Genomic DNA, 27,716 nt, shown 5'->3' with positions numbered 1-27,716 from the left:
CCCCGCCCACTCTCCCCTCGCCTACTCTCCCCTCGCCCACTCTCCCCTCGCCTACTCTCCCCCTCGCTCACTCTCCCCTCGCTCACTCTCCCCTCGCCTACTCTCCCCTCGCCTACTCTCCCCTCGCCTACTCTCCCCTCGCCTACTCTCCCCTCGCCAACCCTCCCCTCGCCTACTCTCCCCTCGCCCACTCTCCCCTCGCCTACTCTCCCCTCGCCCACTCTCCCCTCGCCCACTCTCCCCTCGCCTACTCTCCCCTCGCCTACTCTCCCCTCGCCCACTCTCCCCTCGCCTACTTTCCCCTCGCCCACTCTCCCCTCGCCTACTCTCCCCCTCGCCCACTCTTCCCTCGCCCACTCTCCCCTCGCCTACTCTCCCCTCGCCTACTCTCCCCTCGCCCACTCTCCCCCCGCCTACTCTCCCCTCGCCTACTCTCCCCTCGCCCACTCTCCCCCCCGCCTACTCTCCCCTCGCCTACTCTCCCCTCGCCCACTCTCCCCTCGCCTACTCTCCCCTCGCCTACTCTCCCCTCGCCCACTCTCCCCCCGCCTACTCTCCCCTCGCCTACTCTCCCCTCGCCCACTCTCCCCCCGCCTACTCTCCCCTCGCCCACTCTCCCCTCGCCCACTCTCCCCCCGCCTACTCTCCCCCCGCCTACTCTCCCCTCGCCCACTCTCCCCTCGCCCACTCTCCCCTCGCCCACTCTCCCCCCGCCTACTCTCCCCTCGCCCACTCTCCCCTCGCCCACTCTCCCCTCGCCCACTCTCCCCCCGCCTACTCTCCCCTCGCCTACTCTCCCCTCGCCCACTCTCCCCTCGCCCACTCTCCCCTCGCCCACTCTCCCCTCGCCCACTCTCCCCCCGCCTACTCTCCCCCCGCCTACTCTCCCCTCGCCTACTCTCCCCTCGCCCACTCTCCCCCCGCCTACTCTCCCCTCGCCCACTCTCCCCTCGCCCACTCTCCCCCCGCCTACTCTCCCCTCGCCCACTCTCCCCTCGCCCACTCTCCCCCCGCCTACTCTCCCCTCGCCCACTCTCCCCTCGCCCACTCTCCCCTCGCCCACTCTCCCTCGCCCACTCTCCCCCCGCCTACTCTCCCCTCGCCCACTCTCCCCTCGCCCACTCTCCCCCCGCCTACTCTCCCCTCGCCCACTCTCCCCTCGCCCACTCTCCCCTCGCCCACTCTCCCCTCGCCCACTCTCCCCCCGCCTACTCTCCCCTCGCCCACTCTCCCCTCGCCCACTCTCCCCTCGCCCACTCTCCCCCCGCCTACTCTCCCCTCGCCCACTCTCCCCTCGCCCACTCTCCCCTCGCCCACTCTCCCCCCGCCTACTCTCCCCCCGCCTACTCTCCCCTCGCCTACTCTCCCCTCGCCCACTCTCCCCCCGCCTACTCTCCCCTCGCCTACTCTCCCCTCGCCTACTCTCCCCTCGCCTACTCTCCCCTCGCCTACTCTCCCCTCGCCAACCCTCCCCTCGCCTACTCTTCCCTCGCCCACTCTCCCCCCGCCCACTCTCCCCCTCGCCTACTCTCCCCTCGCCTACTCTTCCCTCGCCCACTCTCCCCCCCGCCCACTCTCCCCCTCGCCTACTCTCCCCTCGCCTACTCTCCCCTCGCTCACTCTCCCCTCGCCCACTCTCCCCCCGCCCACTCTCCCCCTCGCCTACTCTCCCCTCGCCTACTCTCCCCTCGCTCACTCTCCCCTCGCCTACTCTCCCCTCGCCCACTCTCCCCTCGCTCACTCTCCCCTCGCCTACTCTCCCCCTCGCCCACTCTCCCATTCTAACATTTTATAACCTTTCTTGCTGCCTCTTCATAAACCAGGTCCGGGAACAATGGTCCCTCGGGAGGACGTGATTAACCGCAAGAGTCTGGCGTCCTCCAGCTGGTCCTCGATGGACCAGCTTCTCGAGAGGCGGGAGGACGGGGTACACCGAGACCCTGATTCTTCCTTGTTGACTATTCATCAGCAGGTGGAGGAGCCATCGGCAGCCAGGGTTGAGGGTGCTTCCTCGTGCATTGTGTCTCGGTTCATCGCTCGTGAAAAAATAGGTCGCTCACACTCTGTGATGACTCAGGGTCTCATGATCACTTCAAGAAGTTACTACGTTTTCTATCTATCCCTCTTTGTGTGTGGATATATATATATATATATATATATATATATATATATATATATATATATATATATATATATATATATATATAATATATATATATATATTCTTTCTTTTCTTTCATACTATTCGCCATTTCCCGCGTCAGCGAGGTAGCGTTAAGAACAGAGGACTGGGCCTCTGAGGAAACATCCTCATCCAGCCCCCTTCTCTGTTCCTTCCTTTGGAAAAAAAAAAAAAAAGAGAGGGGAGGATTTCCAGCCCCAACCCCCTCCCCCGCTACCTCCCCTTTTAGTCGCTTTCTGCGACACGCACGGAATACGTGGGAGGTGTTCTTTCTCCCCGATCCACGGGGAAAATGACACTGGATAAGTTCCTAAGTGCACTTTCGTGTAATAATCACATCATCAGGGGAGACACAAGAGAGAAATATAACATTTAGTTGATATACATCGAAGAGACGAAGGTGAAATCGCAATTTAGTACAAGTTCAGACAATTCTATTGAATGTGTAATTTTTCTATACATGAGCACGACATTTTTCGTGGAGACAATCCATCTCATCAGATGCCAGTAGCTAAAGTTATTCAAATCCCAACATCTCCGATCTCCTAAGACTCCAACTTGCAAAGAAAACTGGATACAAGTTGCCATCTTGTTCTCCCGATAACACTGCACGTAATGCCTGAAATCTGATGTCAGTCTCCATCACCAATTCCTGGTCAAAGTCTGTGTACTTCAGGACGGGTGGCATCGTCAAAGCTTCCTTTAACCTCTCAAAGGCGGCATGACACACCTCCCTCCATTGAGAACTGAAGTCCACACTAAATCTTCCACATATCAGCTGTTGTAGGAGCGTGGCTGACTGCATGAACCTCCTAGCGAGCTTCCAGTACAATGGGTGGAACCCCATGAAAGCGCCATCATCTCTCACGGTTGCTGGTTCTGGTCGCTCTCTAACCATCCTCACCTCTCCATGATCGGCATCAGTCCCTTTGGAAGATACACGTAACCCCAGATACGTGAGTTGTGCTGCTATAAACTGGCACCTTTACGGCATGAATATTAATCCTTACCTCTTCACTCTTTCGACCGGCTCTCTTTCTTTAAGTGCTCATCCACGGTTTGTTGAGAACACCATAACGTTGTCCAAACAGACGAGCGATGTGGGAAAAGATCCTGTCGCCCAGGATGCGTTCCATGTAGCGCTGAAATGTGTTTACGCTATTCGAGAGCCCAATCGGAAGCCACTTGTACAGGATATGGCCGAATGGTGTTGATCCTAGGCTGGGGAAAGGCATCCCTCAGTGTCGTGGCACTGAGTTTCCTGTAATGAACCCATGGTCGCTGTGATCCATCGCGCTTCCCGACTATGACCCTCGCTGGCGAGTGTGGCCCATCGCTCGGCCTCTATTACACCCACTTCTGTCAACTGGCTGATCAGCTGCTACACCTCCGACACCTGATACGGTGTCTTGCCTGCTATATGCCCTCACCCCATCCCTCAGTACATACCTATGCCTTGCTTCTTCGACACAGGCGGGGCCACACCTCCCCTGCTTCCCCAACAACGTTCAACGTCGACATCGTCAGCCCCTTCATCACAGACCAGTAGCCCCACATTACGCACGGTCACCCCACATACCTCCACCGAGAGTCGAACGCAGTATATTACGCAGCAAGACGTTACCCTCGACTCCCGTTACTCTCACTGTGCAAGGCTGGTGTGGGACCCCCTCGTGGCAGTAATTGCACCTCATACCACAGCGCATCAGTCAACCAAACTCCCAACCCCGTGTCTGACCGATCCCAAGACTTTTCTATCCTTCCACCTCCACCTGGACCCACGGACAAGCTGCCCTTAACCTCACCTCAGCTCCTAAGAATCACGCACGCTCCTCCTGCTCGCTCCCGCCAACCTCTGCATCCCAAGACGCGGTCTTGGGCAGTCTCCGTCAAGCCTACCCCACTTCCCAAAGCAGCGATATGTGAAGCGTTCTCCCTCCGTCCTTTTAGACTTTCCTGGTTGTTATCTCTGGAAAACCGATTCGATCCGATTTGCTGTCCGAATAAGGTCTCCCAAACATCTCTTGCATGCGTTCGATTGCTTCCGGAGTCCCTTGTGTAGGCATTGTCCGTTGGGAACCAAGACCTGTTATCCTGCATAAGAAGCAGCTTACCCCTCTCTCGCTCCCAGGTCCAACACGCGTCCATATGTTACCATTGCGCTCAACTCTTCGCACTCCTGTCATCATTTTTTCCTCATTCCTCCTTAGTCCAATCTCTCTACCACCGATAGCCAATCAACACCCTCCCTTCAGCGATTGCTTTAGGTGCTTCGCAATGTGCCTTCTCAGCTTGATGCCTATCCCTTCCACGTGCTCATGAAGGATGCTCATGAACCTCAGCCCTAGTCTCAGGTCCAAGCATGCTTCCCTTAACCGCCTCAGTTCCTACTCATATCCATCAGCTTACCCAGAAATTCCCGTAATGTCTCCTCCTCTCCCTGTATCCTGCCCATCATTCCAGCTTCCCACTGTTGGCCGTCAGTGTGGGAGCGTAAACCCTCTCCAGCGCTCGGTTTCGCCAACTAATCTTATTCAGGTCTCTCATTAAACACTCGCTCGGCCGCCGAGCCTTCTTAAGTGGAGCCAACACACACCCAGTCTTTTCTTTCTTATTCCATTTCATCTGCAAGAAATCCTGATCTAACTATCGGAACTGTGACTTTAAGGCCAAGTCCTTCCTCGTGATTGATCTTCAACCTACCTGGCTCCTTATGGTCCACTTGGGGATACTCCTCTGCCACTCTCTCCCTGGTGCTTCATGATTCATCCAGACTGTCATCCTCCCTTGGAGTACGACTCACCTGGCCTCCGCCTCCGTTCAACTCACTCCCTCGTGAACCCCAGCTTGGCATCCCGCTCACCGCCGAGTCCCCTCCCAGTGAGTGCTGAGGAACGGTGGCCTCGTCCCCTCGACACAATGAGCCACTCTGCCACCACAGTCACAATCACCAGGTACTCCCAGTCCTGCCCTATCTACCCCCGGTTCAAGAGTGCTTGGTAACTCATCAGACAACTTTCCTTCCCTATCCAAGCCTCCATCTTTCACTTCCCTGCAGTTCGTGAGTGACCTGCTGGATGTTACCAAGTTTTCAAGGGTAAAAAGAAAGAGAGAAGATAATGTGTACAGATTTGGTCCTAACACTTATTAGCACTGAGAACACCCGTTCAGTCGAGTGCACCACAGGGACACATAGCTGGGGTTTCAGAGACCCTCTTAATAATGACGTTAATGACCCAATTTGTGGGAAGGACTATAAGGGTCATTGTGACCACTCTCCTCCCTGTAGGCTAGGGGAAGAGGCCGTTAACTTTATGTAACACATTGTCTAACGCTTGAATATCATTACATGGAAAGAACTATTGTGACATAGATGGAAGTAGACATGGACAGAATCCGTCAAAGATCCAAACACATGAAGGGTCGTAACACAGCCAAGAGAAACCGACATGGATATACCAACAGTATAAGAGATCACCTTAAGCATACTGTCTCCCCATATGTGGGTATAGATGCTATAACATGGATAACAACAATGTTCTTACATCCTAGCAAAATACTGATGTCAATACTATCAATAAATATGACCTAGGTAAATCATATGACAAAAAATTGAACTGGAAACAAGAATACACGTAAACTAATTCAAGTTTCGTGTGGGATAGCAATTCAGGTTACAGTAATCCATGCCACATAGCATGATACTGATATTCTAATCTACATACAACAGGCCTTTGGTGTTAGGGAGTTCTTCGTGGCGCCTCCTGCATCTCCGTGTCACTATAGCGGGTCCATAGTTGTGGACTGTGGATAGGCAGCATCAGGGCGTCTGTGCCTCAGCGCCCTAGCGACAGACTGCGCCCTCCACGTCAGGTCGGGTCCTGGATACGTTGCTCACAGCGGCATACCGCCTTCTCTGGGTCGTTCAAGCACGACCTTCGCACGTCACTGGTACGACTCACGCCCTAGCTGCGCCCTCCGCCGTCACACCAGGGACACGACGCTCAATAACCAGAATATTCACTCGCTGAGACGCCATTCGGAACTCACCCCAGAGCGAGGAATCTCCTTCCCAAGTCTGGTCTTGTTTAGGTCCGTTACCTACACATTACCGCTACGGGGAACGGCTCTTACTTCACCATACACGTTCCCTGGTGACAACATAATGCTGTACTTACCGGGATTGTTATGAATCTGTGTTTCCTGGCCGCCTGGGCTGAGCCAATCATGACCTGATGTTATGCACTTGGTGTCACCACTGCCAGTCTGAGACTGAGTGAGCAGCTTTCCCTCCCGTTTCTGACACGTCCAGGTCACATCAGAGTTTCCAGGGGGGGGTTACTTAGTGTCCTTGATAAATTATCTGAATAATTCACATCTTCAATTTGCCACCCCTCGCCTCATCTTCTTTGTGTCACTTAATGTCACTATCACACTGTATCTTCTTATTTGAACATCGGAAATGTAACGCTTTACAGCTTCCTTAATCGTATGGAGGACATACTATAGTGTTCGATGCCACGTAGTGTGTTGACAATTCAAATGATTCCCACACATATCTTACTGCGACATTGATGGTATGATTCATAGCATTAATGTCCTTACACTGTAATGACACTGTAATATTTCGATTATTATCTGGGCAACATAATCCAGAGGGGTGCTAGTGATTGATAAATGGTCAATCTCCAACACATCCAACCTCTTCTCAATGTTATTTCATCTATGTTCCACTGCCTCGCACCCATACAACACCGTCAGGACCAGCAAACGCTCACACATACCGATCTTTACCCTCACAGGCAATGACGTTTCGTTCCACACATTCCTCGGTGCATGTAGGACCCCAGGCATCCCCCTCATCCACGATGGGTTTCTGCAACTTCCATGGTTTTCTTTCCGCCGACATGTCCACTCATAGGTATTAAATCAACTCCATTTCTCTTCATTCAAACTCCATCTCCAACTAAGCTCCCCAATCTTTATAACTTTATTTCTATTTAGAGTAACTCTCAACTTTCTCCCTTGAACCTTTCGCCAGAGCCGTGTCATCAGCAAACAGCGACTGACTCACCCCTCATGCTCCTCCACCCTCTGCCAACCCAACTCTGAGACTCGCATTTACCTCCCTAACCATCCTATCCATCAACAGATCTAACAGCCATGGTGACATCACACACCTTCTTCACAGTCCCACCTCCACCTGGTACACCTCACAAACCTCTCTACCTACTACCACAAGAATCTTGTTCTTCTAATGGAAACTCCTCATACTCTCTGGTAGCCTTCCTCCCACACTTTTCCTCCACAAAGCCACTCTATCAGTCATATCATATGCTTTTTCCAGATCCATAAATGCTACATAGATATCTTTTTTCTTTTTCTGTTTATTTCTCGGGGAATTCAAAAGCAGAAATGTGATCCGCAAATCCTTTATCACTCTTGACCTCATATTCTCCCTCCGTACTCTGGTATTTTGTGCATACTACAACCCTCTCAATCACCACTCTCCCCTACGCCTTACCAAATATACTCAATGATATTATACTTTCACTGTTCTTACACACTTCTGTGTCCCTTGCATTTATACAGTGACACACACAAGCATTCTACTAATCCTCAAGTATCTTCTCTTGTGCTATAAATACCTTTACAATCTTATCTAACCATTAAGCAAAACTGGCATCCACTTTCTTGAGAAACTGAAGAGCAATTTCATCCATTACACTGTTTTGCCACACTTTATCTTACGTAAAGCTTTGACCACCTCCTCTCTTTTCACCAAATCACTGACATGACTCTTGATCTGCACACCTCTCGACCTAAACACCCTATCTGTATCTGTGACCAAATCATTTAACGCAGTCGACAACCCTTTAAATTGCTCACGCCACCTCTTTTTCACTTCTTTGCATGTTGCCACATTCATACCTGCTCCCTTCACTGATGCTCCCATTTGTTCTCTTGTTCTCACCAGACTACTCACATCCTCTGAAACATTTTTGTTTTATCATTCCTGATATCTGCAGAAATTATTTCATCTTTTCCTAACCGCTGCACTTCCGCATGGAGCTTCTTGTCCATCTTCCCAGTCTCTCGAACACCATCCTGTAGATAAAGCCCATACAACTCTCCAATCACTTTCACTAACAGCTTAACCTCTTAAACCTAACACTTGCCTACGTTTCTTCAATGCCCATGTCCCACCTTCCGCATGCCATAGATTTCACGCATAAGCTTCACTAAATACCTCCTAGTCATCATCCACTTCCACCAGTTACCTTTGATCTTCCGTGGTATCTTCACTTCAATCTTTATCATTTTCACTTCCCACTCATAGCATTACTTCTTTTTACCTGAAGTCTCCACAGACATTCACCCTCGCCTCCACTAGCAAACGAATCAGACAGCATTTTCACTTCCCACTCATAGCATTACTTCTTTTTTCCTGAAGTCTCCACAAACATTCACCCTCGCCTCCACTAGCAAGTGAATCAGACAGCCCAGTTGCTGCCCCTTCCAGCACATTTTCATCCAAAAGTCTCTCTTTAGCACGCCGTCCAATCACGACACAATCCAATAAGGACCTATTACCATTTACCTCCTCACCCACGTTTGCAATTACCATTTACTTCCTCACCCACGTATGCTTATGTATGACCCTCTTTCCGAACTAGATTTTCCTAATCATCGAGTTCTTCTTTCAGTGCGCACATCCACAAGATTCTCCCCATTTATGTAATCTTATATAATCTTTCAGTACCATGTGTTTCCTAATCTCAACCTATAATGCCACATCATGCAGTCTTGCATTGAAATCACCCATCAAAATTAGTCGATCCCTCACACCAAAATTGCTGACGTAAACACTTAACTCCTAAAATCTCACCTCTCTTCCTCGCTCCTGATGACATAGTAATGATGGCAGATTCTAGTGAAAAACTGTATAAGTTGATGTCTTTGTTTGGGAAAGTGTATGAAAGGAGAAAGTTGGGAGTAAATGCGAATAAAAGCAAGGTTATTATGACCATAATCACGAACAGTCAACCATCCCCCCAAATCCACTTTTTTCATTCATATCAGTATGTGGTTCACATCTGTACACTCTTTCTCATATTTCCACAATGCTTCCATCAGCTGAGATACCACCATTCCTCTGCTCTCACCCTAACGCTTATCTCATGCTCAGTCCTTACTACATTCCCAAGCCATTCCTAATCCTTTCACTTGAGCTTAGTTTCACTCATACCAAAATTCTTAGGTGTCCAGCCCCTAAATATGTCACCTATCTTTCCCCTCCTTTCAGGCACTCCCAGACAACCCAGCTTTAAGCTTTTGAATTCAGCGCATGAGCATTCCTCAATTGTCTCCTTCTTCTCTTCCATCTTCTAGAAAATGAACGTTAAAAAAGGGAGGGTTTCCAACCCCCCTGCTTCCACTCCGTTTAGTCGCCTTCTATGACACGCATGGAATAGGAGGCTGTTCTTTCTCATCCTTCTACAGGGTTACATGCATACCGTATATACCTCCTCCTTAAAGGCTGAAGCTAAGACTTTTTCATGTGACCAACATAAGAAGAAAAGAGAGATAGGGAATATGTTTATGTTTGAGGAAAGAAATCTGGATGTTCTGGCTCTGAGTGAACCAAAGCTCGAGGGTAGCTAGAGGAAATGTTTGGGAATGTCTTTGGGGTACAGCCAGGGGTTAGTATGAGGGCGTGACTTAAGGAAAGTGTTGCACGTCTGCTGCAGGAGAACTGAAGGAATGTGTGAAACATTAAGAAAGTGAGCTTTAGACTGATATGGAAAGAATCAAAATGAATTACGAGATGTGGATGACTGCTAGTGTTTATGTACTTGGCTGTGACAAGAATGGTGAAGAGATGAGAGTGTTATGGGCGCATCTGAGTGGGTGTGTCAGTTTTGATGCTATAGATTAGGTATTCGTGCTAGATAAGCTGAATTCGAAAGTAAGCCATGTGGCATTACAGGGTATAACTAGGAGGTAAGGTTATTCAGTAAGGTGAATGGAAATGGTGAACAGCTTGTGGAACTGTGAGGTGAAAAAGGACTGGTGACTGAACCTGTCAGGTTTAGATAGAGGGACGTATTGATAATGCGTGGGTAGTACGCAGACATTGTTGGATTAGGTTTGGATTGATTTATGTACTTCAGAGACTCAAGGATGTGGACGTGTTGAGAGGTGCAACTGGTGGGCTGTCTGATCATTACCTGATGGAGACTGAGGGGTAAAGATGTATAAAGTTTTTTGTAAGAGAGGAAATGATATGGTTGAGAGAAAGGTTGTGGTGGTAACTGAGCTCGGAAAAGAGGGTGTTGTGAAGAAATACCGGGAAAGATTGAGCGCAAAGCTGGGATGCGCGAGAGAAGTGTGTGTCATGCGGAAGGTGGGAGATGGGAAGGTGAGAAACGGTAGAGAGTTGGGATGACAAAGTACAGTTGCTAGAGAAAAAGAGAAGAGAGGTATACGGACGGTACTTACAGGGAAAAAGAGAAAAAGAGGGCAAATTTTAGTTGGAGTGAGCGAGTATCCGTGAACTTTAGAGAGAATAAGATATTTTGGAAAGAGGTTAATAATGTGCGAAAGAGAAGAGGAAAAGTGCTGCAATGGGCAAAATGGGAAGTTGTAACAGGGGATGATGAAGTGAGAAGGAGATCGAGTGAGTATTTTGAGGGACTATTGAAATGTGTTTGATATCCCAGGAATTGACGATCTTCGGAAAATGAATATCCCAGGAATTGACGATCTTCGGGAAATTGATATCCTCGGAAAATGAATATCCCAGGAATTGACGATCTTCGGAAAATGAATATCCCAGGAATTGACGATCTTCGGGAAATTGATATCCTCGGAAAATGAATATCCCAGGAATTGACGATCTTCGGAAAATGAATATCCCAGGAATTGACGATCTTCGGAAAATGAATATCCCAGGAATTGACGATCTTCGGGAAATTGATATCCTCGGAAAATGAATATCCCAGGAATTGACGATCTTCGGGAAATTGATATCCTCGGAAAATGAATATCCCAGGAATTGACGATCTTCGGGAAATTGATATCCTCGGAAAATGAATATCCCAGGAATTGACGATCTTCGGAAAATGAATATCCCAGGAATTGACGATCTTCGGGAAATTGATATCCTCGGAAAATGAATATCCCAGGAATTGACGATCTTCGGAAAATGAATATCCCAGGAATTGACGATCTTCGGAAAATGAATATCCCAGGAATTGACGATCTTCGGGAAATTGATATCCTCGGAAAATGAATATCCCAGGAATTGACGATCTTCGGAAAATGAATATCCCAGGAATTGACGATCTTCGGGAAATTGATATCCTCGGAAAATGAATATCCCAGGAATTGACGATCTTCGGAAAATGAATATCCCAGGAATTGACGATCTTCGGAAAATGAATATCCCAGGAATTGACGATCTTCGGAAAATGAATATCCCAGGAATTGACGATCTTCGGAAAATGAATATCCCAGGAATTGACGATCTTCGGGAAATTGATATCCTCGGAAAATGAATATCCCAGGAATTGACGATCTTCGGAAAATGAATATCCCAGGAATTGACGATCTTCGGAAAATGAATATCCCAGGAATTGACGATCTTCGGAAAATGAATATCCCAGGAATTGACGATCTTCGGAAAATGAATATCCCAGGAATTGACGATCTTCGGGAAATTGATATCCTCGGAAAATGAATATCCCAGGAATTGACGATCTTCGGAAAATGAATATCCCAGGAATTGACGATCTTCGGAAAATGAATATCCCAGGAATTGACGATCTTCGGAAAATGAATATCCCAGGAATTGACGATCTTCGGAAAATGAATATCCCAGGAATTGACGATCTTCGGAAAATGAATATCCCAGGAATTGACGATCTTCGGAAAATGAATATCCCAGGAATTGACGATCTTCGGAAAATGAATATCCCAGGAATTGACGATCTTCGGGAAATTGATATCCTCGGAAAATGAATATCCCAGGAATTGACGATCTTCGGAAAATGAATATCCCAGGAATTGACGATCTTCGGAAAATGAATATCCCAGGAATTGACGATCTTCGGGAAATTGATATCCTCGGAAAATGAATATCCCAGGAATTGACGATCTTCGGAAAATGAATATCCCAGGAATTGACGATCTTCGGAAAATGAATATCCCAGGAATTGACGATCTTCGGAAAATGAATATCCCAGGAATTGACGATCTTCGGGAAATTGATATCCTCGGAAAATGAATATCCCAGGAATTGACGATCTTCGGAAAATGAATATCCCAGGAATTGACGATCTTCGGGAAATTGATATCCTCGGAAAATGAATATCCCAGGAATTGACGATCTTCGGAAAATGAATATCCCAGGAATTGACGATCTTCGGGAAATTGATATCCTCGGAAAATGAATATCCCAGGAATTGACGATCTTCGGAAAATGAATATCCCAGGAATTGACGATCTTCGGAAAATGAATATCCCAGGAATTGACGATCTTCGGAAAATGAATATCCCAGGAATTGACGATCTTCGGGAAATTGATATCCTCGGAAAATGAATATCCCAGGAATTGACGATCTTCGGGAAATTGATATCCTCGGAAAATGAATATCCCAGGAATTGACGATCTTCGGAAAATGAATATCCCAGGAATTGACGATCTTCGGAAAATGAATATCCCAGGAATTGACGATCTTCGGAAAATGAATATCCCAGGAATTGACGATCTTCGGAAAATGAATATCCCAGGAATTGACGATCTTCGGGAAATTGATATCCTCGGAAAATGAATATCCCAGGAATTGACGATCTTCGGAAAATGAATATCCCAGGAATTGACGATCTTCGGAAAATGAATATCCCAGGAATTGACGATCTTCGGAAAATGAATATCCCAGGAATTGACGATCTTCGGAAAATGAATATCCCAGGAATTGACGATCTTCGGAAAATGAATATCCCAGGAATTGACGATCTTCGGAAAATGAATATCCCAGGAATTGACGATCTTCGGAAAATGAATATCCCAGGAATTGACGATCTTCGGAAAATGAATATCCCAGGAATTGACGATCTTCGGAAAATGAATATCCCAGGAATTGACGATCTTCGGAAAATGAATATCCCAGGAATTGACGATCTTCGGAAAATGAATATCCCAGGAATTGACGATCTTCGGAAAATGAATATCCCAGGAATTGACGATCTTCGGAAAATGAATATCCCAGGAATTGACGATCTTCGGAAAATGAATATCCCAGGAATTGACGATCTTCGGAAAATGAATATCCCAGGAATTGACGATCTTCGGAAAATGAATATCCCAGGAATTGACGATCTTCGGAAAATGAATATCCCAGGAATTGACGATCTTCGGAAAATGAATATCCCAGGAATTGACGATCTTCGGAAAATGAATATCCCAGGAATTGACGATCTTCGGAAAATGAATATCCCAGGAATTGACGATCTTCGGAAAATGAATATCCCAGGAATTGACGATCTTCGGGAAATTGATATCCTCGGAAAATGAATATCCCAGGAATTGACGATCTTCGGAAAATGAATATCCCAGGAATTGACGATCTTCGGGAAATTGATATCCTCGGAAAATGAATATCCCAGGAATTGACGATCTTCGGAAAATGAATATCCCAGGAATTGACGATCTTCGGAAAATGAATATCCCAGGAATTGACGATCTTCGGAAAATGAATATCCCAGGAATTGACGATCTTCGGAAAATGAATATCCCAGGAATTGACGATCTTCGGGAAATTGATATCCTCGGAAAATGAATATCCCAGGAATTGACGATCTTCGGAAAATGAATATCCCAGGAATTGACGATCTTCGGGAAATGAATATCCCAGGAATTGACGATCTTCGGGAAATTGATATCCTCGGAAAATGAATATCCCCAGGAAATGAACATCTTCGGGAAGTGAATATCCATGGAAAATGAATATCCCAGGAATTGACGATCTTCGGAAAATGAATATCCTCAGATAATCTCTAATAACGTTTCTCTTAAATGGCGCAATGAGCGAAGAACACGGGTGGTTGTGGGTGGCTGGAAACCTCTTTCATCTTGTATTATCACTTTCCAATAGCAGGAAAGGAGGAAGAGCTAGGCGGAAACTCATCAAGGAAGGTTCAGGTTTGGGAGTCTAGACGTATCCAGGACGTGTGATGAAATGAACATTGATTATAAAGATGACGTGGCTTTGAGTGGATCTAAATAGAATAATTTGGACTAAGGGTGGGAATGAACTTCATGCCTATTTCTAGGCCGAAGGTCAGCTGTGTCAAAGGCGTAGTTAAGATGTATTATGGGGCAAACGCATATGCGGAGAATCCAGACGAACGCTTTTTTGTCAAGGTTAATGATTTGATTTATATCTATAGTTTCTTGAATAATTACTTTGCATTTAGTAATAGTCTCAGGGTTTAGTAATAGTCTCAGGGTATTGGTCAGTGAGAAAATTACTAGTTTTCTGTCCTTTTTACCTTTAAGATTTGGAGATTTTTATTCCCTTTTATTCTCTTTTTTCAATGTAATGAATCATATTGAAACGCTGATGATCATGGTAGTTCACATCTTACATGGCCATTACTTTCCATGTTGACATTATTGTATCTAAAGAAATCGTGGAATTCATTTTTTCTCTTTTTCTTTTTCTTTTGATTAGCGAGGGGTTGATCAGAACCCTACTGTACCAACGGGGTTCTTCCAGCGAAGGTGATTAATGAAGGGTTAACCTGAAGGGTTATTCGCCCCTGTGTGTGTGTGTGTGTGTGTGTGTGTGTGTGTGTGTGTGTGTGTGTGTGTGTGTGTGTGTGTGTGTGTGTGTGATGGCTGACCAATAGGGAGCGTTGCCTCACCTGCTGTGTTGAAGAGGAGGAGCGGGTCGACGCCCAGGGCTGCCAGGATCATAACCGTGTGCACCATGACGCTGAAGGCCACGTCCGACACGGCCAGGCACAGTGTGCACACATGGCTGCTGCGTACGGGTCGCCTCCGTCCGTACACCCTCACCACCACCACCAGGGCGTTGGCTACCACAGACACCACCACTGAGGACAACACCAGACCAGGGTTAGAGCCCAACACTCGAAGTGCGGACGTATTTGAATGGCTGCACCTGACTGGTGTATAAGAGGCGAGGATAGATACAGGGAGACGTGCTTAAATGATTTTGATATAGGAAATAGGAAATACTTGATTAGAATTAACAAAGAAAGGCACGTAAATGGTTAGAGATAGAAAAGGAAAGGTGTTCGAATTATGTAAACTACGTAGTAGAAGTCATACCCTAGTGACTGGGAGATATCTATCTGGCCAAGATAGACAAAAGAGAGATATCTAACTGGCCAATATAGAGAGAGACAGAATGAAAACGCGAAGATTCTTGAATAGGTAAGACGAAACCTAGATACTCTATTGACCTGAACAAGAGAAGGATGTCCGATTTGGTGGCTTAGGAAGATGAAAGACAGTCATATAATTAGCTCGGGTAGAGGAGGAGAGATACCGGAATAACTAAGCCACAGGGAGAAGAGATACTGGAATAACTAAGCCACAGGGAGGAGAGATACTGGAATAACTAAGCCACAGGGAGAAGAGATACTGGAATAACTAAGCCACAGGGAGGAGAGATACTAGAATAACTAGAATATTTAGACGAAAGATAATTGAATAATCAAGACAGAAGAGCAAATATAAAGAGAGGCGAGTTGATGGAGAGGAGACAGCACTGAAATATTCGACTGGGAAGGAAAGAGAAAGATGGTCTATTCAAATGGCCATGATGGGAAGGAGGAAGGATTATGGAACATGATAATAAGCGTAAAAGGAGGGAAGGGAAATAGTCACAGTGCTAAGACACAGTTGAGAAACATTCACTACGGGGGGGGGGGGAGGGAGAGAGAGAGAGAGAGAGAGAGAGAGAGAGAGAGAGAGAGAGAGAGAGAGAGAGAGAGAGAGAGAGAGAGAGAGAGAGAGAGAGAGAGAGAGAGAGAGAGAGAGAGAGAGCCATGACAAGATGGATGGCCACTGGACTCGGTTAAAGAAGAGGAGCAGAGGTGTTCCAGCGGCTGAGGAGGGGAGAAATACCTGCTTACCTGGAGGAGCTCAATGAGCTTAATGGTTGGCCAGGTGGAGTTTCCACTACACACAATAAATGATGATAAACCACAACTCACCAGTCAACTTCCTCGAGAGACATTTATTATGTACGATATGGTCACGAGACACCGTCATCATACACGTCATAAACTCGAGACAACGTCATCATACACGTCATAAACTCGAGACAACGTCATCATACACGTCATAAACTCGAGACAACGTCATCATACACGTCATAAACTCGAGACAACGTCATCATACACGTCATAAACTCAGGACCCCGTCATCATACACGCCAAGTCTTAACACTGCCAGATTCTGGAGACACCCTCACTATGAACAAGTTCTACAGACATCAAAACAGACGTAAAGTTCTATAAGCCCCGTTAACAGACAAGTTCTACAGCCACAGTTACTATACAGAATCTATAAACACAGGTAACAGACAAGTTCTACACACGCCATTAACATACACGATCAGATCTTATGTTAGCGTTCGTCAGGACGTGCTGATCCTGCACCATCAAGTGTGCACAGCGGCTGCGCCCGTGTCGTCCACACGCCATGGTGTTCGTCACATGAAAGTACTTCTGATGTGTCTCAGCTCTTGTGACAGACATTCCAATCTGCCAGCTGAGGTAGTCACTGGGAGCCACTGAAGGAGAAACCTGATATTTTCACTTGATTTGGTATTCACGAAGATTTTTCCTGTAGCTCAAGTGCTGCTGTGTTTATCATATATATATATATATATTTATTCTTGAAGTGTGTCAACTCTTGTGATGGACAGTCCAGATCGCCAGTAAGGGTGGCTACTGGGAAGCCACTGAAGAAGAAAACTGATATTTCCACTTGATTTAATACATAACAAAAAATCTTCCTCTTGCTCAATTGTGATTCGTACTATTTACATGCACTGCTTTGTTCTTTGCTATTTGAGCAATATCTTGTTAACTACGTAAACTATACATTGTTCAAAGTTGAGTTCACAGAATTTGATGACTATCTTTTAGGAGTCTATGCTAAGTATTTTGAAACACTGGGAGATATGACGCTGTACAGACACTTCCCTGATATTTTCCAAAGTCTTTATGTTATTCTTTTTCAAAAATCCTCTTTTTCATCACCTTAGTCCACCTCCCACCTGCCCTGCCTTCAGTCCTTTTCCATTGTCTCCTATACCCAAAAGTAATCATGTTTCCAGATCATGGACACCACAAGCTTAGGTACAGATTACATTCTGAAATATATGATAGAATGAATTTGATATGACTGATCTGACATTGTGGTGTACAGGGCTAAAATGATGGCATTTAATTTGCTTTTAGAAAGCGGCAAAATTTAGCAACGGTCTACCATCATCTACTAGCCCACAGGTCATCAAAAGGGTCAAAAAGGGATGGAAAAAAAAAACCCAAGGGACGGAAGACAGAAACTGGAATCGTTGTGGCATCTATTAAGTAGGCGCTCTTATATGACCGACCAGACCAGCTAAGGCAGATGAACGACTATGCACAACACACTGTGAAACTGCGGCACCATAGCAGTGAGACAGTGTAAGCGGATTACCAGGGTTTACAAGAACTGCTGCTGCCAAGAAACAGCATCAGTAGAATAAACAAATGAATAATAAAAAGCGCTGCAGTTCGGAATTCATACGTAAGAAGGTCACTGGCCAGGTAGCCAGAGCAGCAAAACTCAGCTGCTGAAGGCAGCGTTGAGGACCCGAGGCGTTCTTCAAGACAAACGAACGCTCAAACACACTCGGGAACGTGAGGGAAAAACGTGTGTCTTTTGTTAGCGACAAACGAAGTATATCATCAAGCGAACGTACGAATATTTGTGAACCCTGGAAGCAGATAGTGGTACGGATAGCTGATGAAACAGTTCGTGACACTGCAGCCCAACGATCCAACGAAACACTGATCATCTTGTAGTTCCAAGAGATATCGCCACAGGTGACACATCACTACAGAAGACATCACAAAAAACTACACGGAAGGTCCAGAACATGTATGTTTGTAGAGTAACCTGAATGGAAGATCCTTATTAAGGTGTGACACGGCTTCTGTCGAGAAGCTGTTCGAGAATGTTCAGTCTTGGTACCAAACCTGCTGATTCTTCCTCTGATTGAACTCATATGCAGAGTTGTGGTGTCCTTCACAAACACAAATCATTGAAGTCGACAACAAAACAAAGACTCAGGTACAGCTTCAAGTCCGTTCTTTTCTCAACCAGTTTAAATCAGACATGACGACACTTCGTTTGAGACGGTCAACACCGATCATGTAGCTTACGTCAGAGGAAGACACTTAGACAATACTGCGAACAAGAAATATGCAGCTGCAATGGAGAACTTATTGTACCGTGAAGAAGATAACGGTTGAGGAAGAAGACATAACATCTTGAACACCATCTAAATGGTGTTAGGAGATGTGACCAGCATTGTTAATAGAAAACTGGACGTATTGGATGGTCACTCTTACCCTCATAGTCCCTTAACTAAGTCGATGGCAAAACCTGATGGTACTGTAATGAAACAACAAAGCTATTAGAACAACATGCATGGAGAGCAAAGCAAAGCCTCCTGAGGATACTTATTATGCCTGTATTTCACGTACTGATGCCATGAAACTATGTAGGAGACTGATCAGCAAAAATCACACATCTAGTAAGATGTCTGTCTACTTTTACCACAGTTGCCTCTTGACAACTAAAGAAGGAACTTGTGCAATTCTTCTAAATGTTTGAACTATGATTTGAATCAAGATGTGCTTTACAATCATGTAAGACCTAGCCAGAATATGATGAACTGGAGGGTGACACTGACGTACAGGGACAGCAATATCAAGGTGACAAAGATTCCCCCAGAGATTCTGGAGAGAGCAGACAAGAAGAAAAGACTTGGTCTCAGAGTCGCGTTTGGTAAGTGTGGTGACTTATCTACCAGACTTACCCACGAAGACTGCCAGGAGAAGTCTGATGCTCTCAAGCCTAATCAAGAAGCCTATTAGAAAAGGCTAAGAAGTTCTGATTGGCCATTCAGATGATGCAGACGTCTTTGCCATAATTCTTGGCCTTACAAAGAGTATCAGTTGCCCGAGTTTCATTAGACGGGGCGTTAGGCTCACATGAGATATTGATTGTGGCATCAGGAATTCATTGCGCTCCACTGCTGGGTTTTCAGCTACGGACTGGGTGTAATATTGTCCTGGCTCACGAGGAAACCTGAGAGTTTGGAGATTTGTCTATCAAGGTTTGAATTCTGTTTAGGGAAACCAATTTCATTTTCTGGACCCAGTAGGCTGCTTCAGAGTATTTAACATTGTCAAATAAAATTAATTATCATTTTTACTACAATACCGCCAGGATGGAAAAGGTCAATAAGCTGTAGTACCACACGTTCCACGTTAGGTCCACTCCAGGCAGCCACTATAGTCCATTGAAAGACACTTGCATTTTCGGCAAACACTTCGAGCGAAGTATTTAGGATACCCCCTGATGTTCCAGACTTCTTTGAGGATCATCGCTGGAAAATGAAAGAAAAAGAAACGTTCCTTTTATCCAGTGGATGAAAGGTATTCCATTTCCAGGGGGTTTAGTCTTGGCAGGTGTGCTTGAAGTCGTAAGCTGCCTGATTGCACGTACATTTTGAATTCTCAACTTCAAGGCAAGTTGCAGACTTGCTCAACTATGGTTGATGATGAGTGATGTCACACAAGTACTGGGTGCAGGTGACACGTGTGACAGTGGATAAATAATATGAATTCCTATTGCTTTCTGATTCAATGTACCAAGCTACCATATGTGTTGGTAATCAATCAGGCACTTCCAGATGTGAATTTACTTCGTATATATATTCCTGTCTTACAAACTTAGCTTTCTTTTCTTAAGCAAAAATAAATGACATGGTTCTTCCCATATTTCTTATGACGATCATATTGTTGGTATAAATTGTAGATGAATAGTGTATCCCAGGCATATGTTATGTCCTCGAATATATCAAAATTAGTGGTTCAGATCCCCCAGAATATCATGAGTACAATAAGCATGTGGTATTGATTCAGTAAACTACATACACCATGGATCAGTGTGGTGCTGGCCTCGTACAGTTGACGACATACGTTTGCCTGGATCAGATACGACATTGATCAGTATTCAGATCACCAGTATGAGCCTACGATCATTATGATACTGAAAAGTATCTAGTTAACTACACATGACGAGGAGCAGTATGACACTGAGTAGTATTCAGTAAACTAGATATGTCGGGAACTTACATGACATCGATTAGTATTCAGTAAACTACATATACTTAAAACTAGCATGATATTGATTAACATTGAGTAAACTACATATCCCTAATATTATCATAATGCTAATCAGTATTCAGTAAACTATATATGCCTTGAATTAACATAATACGATTAGTATACAGTAAACTACATATGAAAAGGATTAATATGTAATTAGTATTCATTCTTAGGACTATGTTACTGATTCGTATTCAGTAAACTACATATGAAAGGGATTAACATGTGATTCGTATTCAGTAAACTACATATTCTTAGGACTATGATGTTGATTGATATTCAGTAAACTACATAAGCTTAGGACTAACATGATTCAGTAAAGTGCAAATATTTGAGGCCAATCACTTCTGAACTCGAGGTGGAGGATCTTTGTGAAGTGTTACGTCTCAGGTAAATGGTGGCCATTCTTGTTTTTAGATGACCACCACTGACCACCATAGCTGTAATTCAGGCAAACAAGACCCAATCCATGTAAAGAATCTTTCTACACCTTCTTCTCAAGTAGGAGACATCCATCCAGACGGGTTACTACAGCTGCATATGGCCATGGGAATGGATGATCTTCATGAACTTTACCAATGAGAGACGACAATCACACATCCCTGTCTCATGGGAAGTTAACTTCATTGATATCACTATTCCCTCATTCTTCCCAGACCCTCTTTACCCAGGTCAGTCTGAGGTTGCATCAAGAGGACATCATGACACACGAGACCACACTGAAACCATGACCACTGACTATAATCTCCCACAAGCTATATATACAGATGGTTCCCTCACAGCAAACCACTGGTGTTGCTGATCGTGTTATTGTTATAACACGTCCTCATGATTCTTACTCTAACCTGGCACTCAGGATCCATGGTATCTATATGGCCCTTATCTGTGTTGAAAACTCTAAGGATGAAAGTCTCATTGTTAATGATTACATTTCATCATTAAGTGCGTTAAGCTCGCTTTGCCATGACTGTAATACGTGTACGTCCGCAGCACGACCAAGGTGTTACAAATTACTCATGCTGGGCTTGGAGTACACTTTCTGCCCTCAAGAATGAAGGTAATTACCCCCTGGATCCACAGCGATTAGCCTTAAAACCATCGTACAGAGAGAACACGAACAAAATCCTTTAGATCCAAGAAGTGAAAGTAACATAAGTAGGTCCATCTCCCACCAGAATGTCATACAATAAAACTCACTCACACATGGATCAACCATCACATACACATGGGTCGACCACCAGGGTCAGTAGACACCAATGTGTTGTCGTCGCCCGACCTGCGTTGGCTGGGCTGTAGCTACGCATGTGAGGGACCATGTTGATAATGACCAGACCAGACGTAAACTTTGCCAGCAGAACTATCCCCAAACTCTGCCACATTATTTGTACTTGACTACTGTAAAATCAGTAAGTTTAAATACGTTTCTTACCAAATATTACAAGATGTGTGTAAATATTTCACACATGAGAATATTCTCTCCCGGGTATTTGATAAGTATCTTAAGTTTCTTATTGTAAATCGTTCATTTGTTATATTTCTTGATACATAATCAAATCACTGTTGTAAACTTCACGTACCATGTAAACTGCTGGATGATTCACTATCCAGACCAAATCAACACTTCCCTCACTGTGTAACCTGTAATGTATTTCCGTCACTGAGGCCTACCAGTCCTTTGACCTTCTGTGCACACTGTATCCTCTTTCACACCACCGTCCACAGGATGGGTAGGTGTGCACAGTGGATAAGCCGCAACTGCTGTCGAATCAATTGTCGAATGTCTGTCACGTGAGTCCAGACAGTTGAACATCGGGTGATTTCAGAATCATAAGAACATGTTGCTCCTGGTTTTGATGATTTAATCTGATGTGGTTTATGTGGCACATATGTCATCAATGCTAGCCAGCGAGCACGATAAGAAGCTAATTTTTATCATTTATCGTAAGGATTTACCTCTGTGAAACCTACGTTGCCTATAGCATGACCAATAGGTCTTCATTTATGATCGAATATGTTAGTTATTTATGCATTTGGTCAACGGTCAGACAACGTGGATGTTTACTAATGGGAAAAATGTTTCCTGGACATTCCAAATGTATAGTTTTATAACTGTCCATGTGTCTGTAGTTTATAACTGTCCATGTGTCTGTAGTTTATATCTACATATGGATAAAATGTCATATAAACTATAGACATATTTCATCTCGGCAAAGGACGAGACAGTGAAACAGATTGTTTCTTCCCAGGTAGACCATATGTTACGACACTATACGTGTGGAAATTCTTTTTTGGTTGGAGATAATGCCAAAATGAATGATAGCACGTGCCAGAGAGAGCTGGCTAGTGTGACCGATCAGCGTCACTCATTATAATAAAGGAATTTCTCGTGTTCAGGAGGATGAAGCAAAGGTTCGAGTCAGTCATTGATCTTCTCGACAACACCTCGATCAATCCTCTTTATCTTAACGATGTTGATCCAGTGAACATTTCCTGGGGTGTGTTTGCTCTTCCTGATGTAGCCAATGACCTGCTACTAGCAATATGATCAAGGATGGACAGCATGTCAAGAGTTTGAGGTCACAGACTGAGAAAAGGGACCTCAGTCTTCAAGCAACTTCGAAACTCAAGTCAAAAAACTTGAAGCATCATCCAGGGATAAACAAGAACAGAGTCTGCGAACAAGGTAGTTATTCTGGCCCACCAGAGTTTAATTGGTCGTTTGTTGTTAATGATTACAAGTAGAAAGATGGACATGGAACAGATATTGCAACTTCCACTTGGCACTTTAGCCTTGGTCCTCATCAAACAAGGCAGACCATAGTTTAATCTGTCGTATGCTAATGATAGTTACAAGAAAAAAGTTGGATATGGAATAGCTATTGTAGCTTTCACTTGACCATTGCTTTGGTCTTTGGCAACCGATGTTGAGAAAATGGCAACACAAATAAAGAGGAATTAACATAACATCTTCAGAAGGTAAATATCATCTCAAGACAACGTCACTCTACCATATGCAACCGTCAGTAATGGAATGACTCCTATCCAGAAACTGCAGGGAATACCTGCACAACTGTCCAGTTATCAGATGAACTGTTCAAGACTATAGTGCAAGCGTCATCCCTACGTAAAAGACCTTATGTGTTGTCTGAGGTGTGGCTTAATGGTGAAAGGGACATGAGACAACTGAACCACTTTATTCCTAAGTTTCGGTCCAGTGAACCATCTTCGAGTGAATAATTCCATCCAGCAAGGAGAAAGACCTCCAGGTGGGGCAGATGGTGGCATCTTGTCCTGCAAACTACCGCCATCGCATAAAGTTAAGGCCCTGGACACGTCTTCTCTCGTGCTTCGTCAGGAGAAAAATCCGTTTCATTACCCTGTGGAGGGATAGAGGGAGAGAGGTGCTCGGATATACTGTATGTGACCAGGGAGTCCAGTGGTGACCAGGGAGTACAATGGTGACCAGGGAGTACAGAATTGACCAGGCAGTACAGTGGTGACCAGGCAGTACAGTTGTGACCAGAGAGTCCAGTGGTGACCAGGCAGTACAGTGGTGACCAGGCAGTACAGTTGTGACCAGAGAGTCCAGTGGTGACCAGGCAGTACAGTGGTGACCAGGCAGTACAGTGGTGACCAGGGAGTACAGTGGTGACCAGGGAGTGCAGTGGTGACCAGGGAGTACAGTGGTGACCAGGGAGTACAGTGGTGACCAGGCAGTACAGTGGTGACCAGGGAGTACAGTGGTGACCAGGCAGTACAGTGGTGACCAGGCAGTACAGTAGACAAGCAGAAAATCTAGAAAAATTGCACTTGAAGAGGCAGGTACACGTCCCCTTCCGTGTACCCAACATCCACCAGACTCTGGGTCAAAGTGTTGTGCATATGATGGAGAAAACTGGTCTACTGATTCTTTGCTTGGCGTTCAAAAGCAGCAGGGACTGTGAAATCTGCAGGCGATGCAGAGCGAAACGTAGAGCAAGACTCGTCACTTTTAGCAACATAACAACCCGTTTAGGAAATGATGTCTTTAGTTCCTCGTTTGCTTACCTAAACCATGAAGCTATGGCACAGGTGTTAAAAAATCTATGTCTTGCGTCTGTATTTACGTCCCGAATCAAGCTTCACTGCTAAAAGAGAGAGAGAGAGAGAGAGAGAGAGAGAGAGAGAGAGAGAGAGAGAGAGAGAGAGAGAGAGAGAGAGAGAAACTAGTCCTACCGTTATTTTCACACGAAGCTTATCTTTAATCTCTACCAAAAAAAAATCGAGTTTTGTTGTTGTCAACATTTACATCTTATCTCACCACAGGATGAACATGAGATTTATCAAAGAGCAAGACAACACAGCATTTGATGGAAGGTACTAAATTGTTAAGTAAGGGGAGAAATATTTGTAAATTTTTATTTGTTAGCCAAACACAAAGAACATCATCTACATACCTAAACCAAATTGCATTAGAAGGTAAGATATCCTTTAGTAATTTTGTTTAAAATAATTCCATATAAAGATTACTTAGTACAGATGAAAGAGGGTTACCCATTGCCATATCAAATTTTTGAGCATAATAATCTCCATTAAATTGAAATACACAGTCTTTTATACACAATTTTATAAGTTCAATGAAAACAGACTTTGAAACAGGTAAATGAATATCATCCAAGACATCAAATAAATATTCTAAAAGGTCATCAACTGGAACTTCAGTGAAAAGTGAGGAAACATCAAAGCTAACTAGTTTGAAATCAAAATTAACATTGATATTGTTTAGCTTGTTGACTAAATCTACATTGTTCATGATATTAGAATTTGATACCTTACCCACTAAAGGGCTTAATAAAGAAACTAACCATTTTGTCAAGTTATATGTGATGGAGCCTACTGAACTCACTATAGGTCTTGCTGGAAAATTCTGTTTATGTGTTTTGATAAGTCCATACATATATGGAAATGAAGGGGACAAAGATGACAAACTTTTGATAAGAGAAATGTTACCTTTCAACAACAACTTCATTTCTTTACTGAAATGAGAATTAACTGCTTCTAAGGGATTTTTTACGAATTTTAGAATATGTTGTGTTATCATTTAGAAGATCATTAATTTTAGATAAATAGTTACTTTTGTCTAAAATCGCAACAGTGTTAGCCTTATCTGCTTTAGTAATATGTATATCCTTGTCTTTTTTTAAGGTGTTGATAGCTCTTATGAATCTTTTAGGGCAATTAGGTTCCACTGGTTTTGACAAACTGGCATACACTAAACCCTTACAGATATTAATTTCATCATTATTTAAATTACTGTATTTCTCTAAATTACAAAGACTTTGTGACATCATCACAGCTGGCTTCCCTGTTAGAGCACATAAAACTTAAACCATAGCCTAATGCACACAAGGAATCTTTATCTAGTTGTTTATTATACAGGTTTACCACAAAAGATGGGTTTGTGTTCTTGGTCCAGTCGCTGTTTTTAATAAGATTGTCCAACTTACAATTAAGTGACAATTGTAGCCTATTGCGTTCTTTCCTTAATTTATCATCATTTCAATCTATGTTCCTTAGGGCATTACGTATTTGCAGTCCAGAGTTTACTGATGATGAGTTTGAGAAGATATATTCTATTGGATATAAGTTAAAGTACCCTAGATCTTTCATTGATAAATCCCTTAAGTTAGCAAAGAAATCATTTTAAAGAGTTGAGCTCAAACCTCCCATTGACAAGAATCTTTTAGTACTCCCTTTTAATGATAATTTTACTTTGCTTCCCATGTTGCTTAAATCCTTTAAGGTAAATGTTGCATTCAGCAACAATGATACTATAAAGAATATCTTAATCAGGAATTCACCACAAAATTCTCTTGGATGCATCAATAAAGGGCCTTGCGGAAAATGCGATAAATTTTATGTTGGTCAGACTGGTAAGGATCTTTCTGTTAGACTTAACCAACATAAATATACTATAAGAACGGGACAAGAATCAAATGCCTTGTTTAATCACGTTAAAAACTATGATCATTGTATTGACTGGAGTAACGCCATCTCAGTTATTAACTCTAACTATATTAGCACGAGAAATATCACTGAATCTTCTGTTATTAAATACACAAAGAATTATAATCTTAATATTAGTGATAGTCTGTACAAATTAGATAACTTTATTGTTCATAAAATTTGTAAAATGATAAGTTTATGAATGCTCGTTGTATGTTTAGGACAATCACGTGTTTACCAAATGGCGTCCTAGCATCGTCTCTTCGATGTATATCAACTGACTCATATTTCTCTCTTGTGCCTCCCCTGATGATGAGATTATTACACGAACGTGCACTTGGGAACTTATCGTGTTTCATTTTCCCCGTGGACTCATAGGAATATCTTGATCACGCGCAAAATTGTGATCCTTTCTAATATATATATATATATATATATATATATATATATATATATATATATATATATATATATATATATATATATATATTATCCCTGGGGATAGGGGATTAAGAATACTTCCCACGTATTCCCTGCGTGTCGTAGAAGGCGACTAAAAGGGGAGGGAGCGGGGGGCTGGAAATCCTCCCCTCTCGTTTTTTTTTTTTTTCTTAATTTTCCAAAAGAAGGAACAGAGGGAGCCAGGTGAGGATATTCCAAAAAAGCCCAGTCCTCTGTTCTTAACGCTACCTCGCTAACGCGGGAAATGGCGAATAGTTTAAAAGAAAAGAAAGATATATATATATATATATATATATATATATATATATATATATATATATATATATATATATATATATATATATTTATTTTTTTTTTGGTTTGTCGCTGTCTCCCGCGTTTGCGAGGTAGCGCAAGGAAACAGACGAAAGAAATGGCCCAACCCCACCCCCCATACACATGTATATACATACGTCCACACACGCAAATATACATACCTACACAGCTTTCCATGGTTTACCCCAGACGCTTCACATGCCTTGATTCAATCCACTGACAGCACGTCAACCCCGGTATACCACATCGCTCCAATTCACTCTATTCCTTGCCCTCCTTTCAC

The 27,716-nt window shown here is 44.0% G+C and overlaps 1 protein-coding gene across 1 annotated transcript in view; it reads right to left on the bottom strand.

Annotated features, from left to right (window-relative positions):
- Positions 1-27,716, bottom strand: part of LOC139757913 (uncharacterized) — a 166,180-nt gene that overhangs the window by 89,890 nt on the left and 48,574 nt on the right. Inside the window, exon 3 of the mRNA XM_071678859.1 lies at positions 15,113-15,304. Within this exon, the coding sequence (XP_071534960.1) occupies positions 15,113-15,304 (192 nt within the window). The remainder of the gene's footprint in view (positions 1-15,112; positions 15,305-27,716) is intronic.

The sequence above is a fragment of the Panulirus ornatus genome, chromosome 28, assembly GCF_036320965.1.
Source record: "Panulirus ornatus isolate Po-2019 chromosome 28, ASM3632096v1, whole genome shotgun sequence".
In the NCBI taxonomy this organism is placed as follows: Eukaryota; Metazoa; Arthropoda; class Malacostraca; order Decapoda; family Palinuridae; genus Panulirus; species Panulirus ornatus.
The sequence above is the reverse complement of the archived record's forward strand: the minus strand, read 5'-3'. Positions and strand labels throughout refer to the sequence as shown.